At 33.5% G+C, this 2,097-nt stretch overlaps 1 protein-coding gene across 1 annotated transcript in view; it reads left to right on the forward strand.

Moving 5' to 3' along the window:
* Positions 1-833: 833 nt before the first annotated feature.
* Positions 834-2,097, forward strand: part of LOC112036270 (cysteine synthase 1) — a gene marked incomplete at its 3' end in the record, with an annotated part of 13,408 nt that continues 12,144 nt past the window's right edge. The window contains exons 1-3 of the mRNA XM_065780374.1: positions 834-1,132; positions 1,321-1,395; positions 1,927-2,083. Of these exons, the coding sequence (XP_065636446.1) occupies positions 929-1,132; positions 1,321-1,395; positions 1,927-2,083 (436 nt within the window). The remainder of the gene's footprint in view (positions 1,133-1,320; positions 1,396-1,926; positions 2,084-2,097) is intronic.

Genomic DNA, 2,097 nt, shown 5'->3' on the forward strand with positions numbered 1-2,097 from the left:
TACGGATATCATGATTATGCTATGCTAACAATCACATTAGTCTTCCTTGATCTTTGAACACCACCTCTCATAATTGCAGTTTGGTGTCCACAACGGGGATTGTTTTGGTTTGATTTTTTGGGTCTTGTTAACAATGGATTTGAAATGTATATGATAGGTTTGCTAGGGAATTTATTTGTGTTTGTGAGTAGTAGATTTATAGACCATCTATTCGGTTTTTGTGTTTGTATAAATGTGTAGATTTGTAAATAATACTAATTGGAGAGAGAGAGAGAGAGAGAGAGAGATGCGATGTGATTAATTTAAAAAAAACATGATTAGTTTATTTAACTAGGATATACTTGGTATCTTACGTGCTATATTTTTTGTTTTGACATAATTAAATTTAGCTAAAATTTATAAATTTAACAAAAATTGGTAAGAGTAGAGATGCTATTTGCTTATTTTTAATAGTTCATAAGGGACATTTTTATTTATAGTTTAGAAGGATACTTGAAAAACTTTCAAGAAAAATGCAACTAACCTCATTTTACTTTTATAATTTGGGATAATAACATTCTCATTTCTTAAAGTTTAGAGAAATGACACTCAATTTGTGCAGCGGCCACAGTAAAGAGGTCGACAAATTCGGCTTATCCAACTTCCGACATCCATTTATTTGTCTGATAATCTTACAATGGAAAAGTTAACTGATGACGCATATTAGATTAAGAATTATCATTAGAAACATTTTATAAAAAAATAATAAAGTCTTTTTTTTTTTTTTTTAAATTTTTACAAAATAGTGTAAAAACTTTTATAAGATGATTGACCTAAGCACGTGTTAACATCGCCCATCTTAATAAATTTCCAGGCCTTTAAGGACACTTCAATCGGTGCAGTAATCTTAAAGGTTTTTGGTCCGAGGCCTTGGGTTCGAACCGTCGCAATGGCGCCTGTGAGAACCACAGGCGCTATTGTCGCTACTGCTGCTATATCCATGGCGGTGCTTTCCTACTTGTTCAGCTCCAATAAATCCAACTTGGCCCTCTTAAAGAAGAAAAAGAAGAAGCCCAGAAATGGGCTTATTGATGCCATTGGAAACACTCCCTTGATTCGCATCAACAGCCTCTCTGATGCCACTGGTTGCCAGGTTAACACAAAGCAATCCACTTTTTCAATTTTCCTTTCATTTTATCATCTGGGTTTTCTTTAGTTTTCGTTTTTAATAAGTTTTTTTTTTTTTTGGTGTTCAGTTCATTTAATTTTCATTTTGAGAGAAGTTTCTTCTTTTTTCCTTGGATGATGTTTCTGTTTTGTTTTGTTTGTGGGGCTGTTCAGATTCTTGGGAAGTGTGAGTTTTTGAATCCTGGAGGGAGTGTGAAAGATAGAGTTGCGGTCAAAATCATTGAAGAGGTAAATATCTGTTATCTAAACTTCTTTGTTTGGTGTTGTTGGAATGATTTAGGGGGAAAAAGAAAGAAATTTTAATGTTGGTGTTTTATTTATCTTTGTTTGGGTATTCAAGAAGTTGTAGTAAACTGAGATCAATACAAATATCTGACTTAGTTGAGAATTTTCTGGAAACTGAATTTTACCAAACCATCAAGCATGAATTTCAGTACTCTTAGCATCTATTTTGAAGAAGTGGTAATAGTAAGAATTGGCAATCATAGGAATCTTGTAATGTTATTTGTATGCTTGTTTTTTTTTATGCTACCTTAATTGGTTCAAATGGTACATTGCTTTGTAAAGGATGGAATAATGCTAAATATGAATGAAACCTCTCTAAAATAATAAATGGCTAGTGATATGAATGCCTTGATGAATAGTAAAGAAAGTAATGCCAATTATTTTGAAAATTAATGTTTGGTATAGAATGCTGTGTTTGTTGATCATTGGTGTTGGTCTTATTTTGTATGCATTCTAATTTGTGACTCTGTGCAGGCTTTGGAATCTGGGAAGCTAGCTCAAGGTGGAATTGTTACTGAGGGGAGTGCAGGAAGCACTGCTATCAGCCTTGCTACAGTTGCTCCTGCCTATGGATGCAAATGCCATGTGGTTATCCCTGATGATGCTGCTATCGAGAAGGTATATATAGAAAGTATTCGTAATGAG

This window comes from Quercus suber, unplaced genomic scaffold (assembly GCF_002906115.3).
Source record: "Quercus suber isolate HL8 unplaced genomic scaffold, Cork oak 2.0 scaffold_233, whole genome shotgun sequence".
In the NCBI taxonomy this organism is placed as follows: Eukaryota; Viridiplantae; Streptophyta; class Magnoliopsida; order Fagales; family Fagaceae; genus Quercus; species Quercus suber.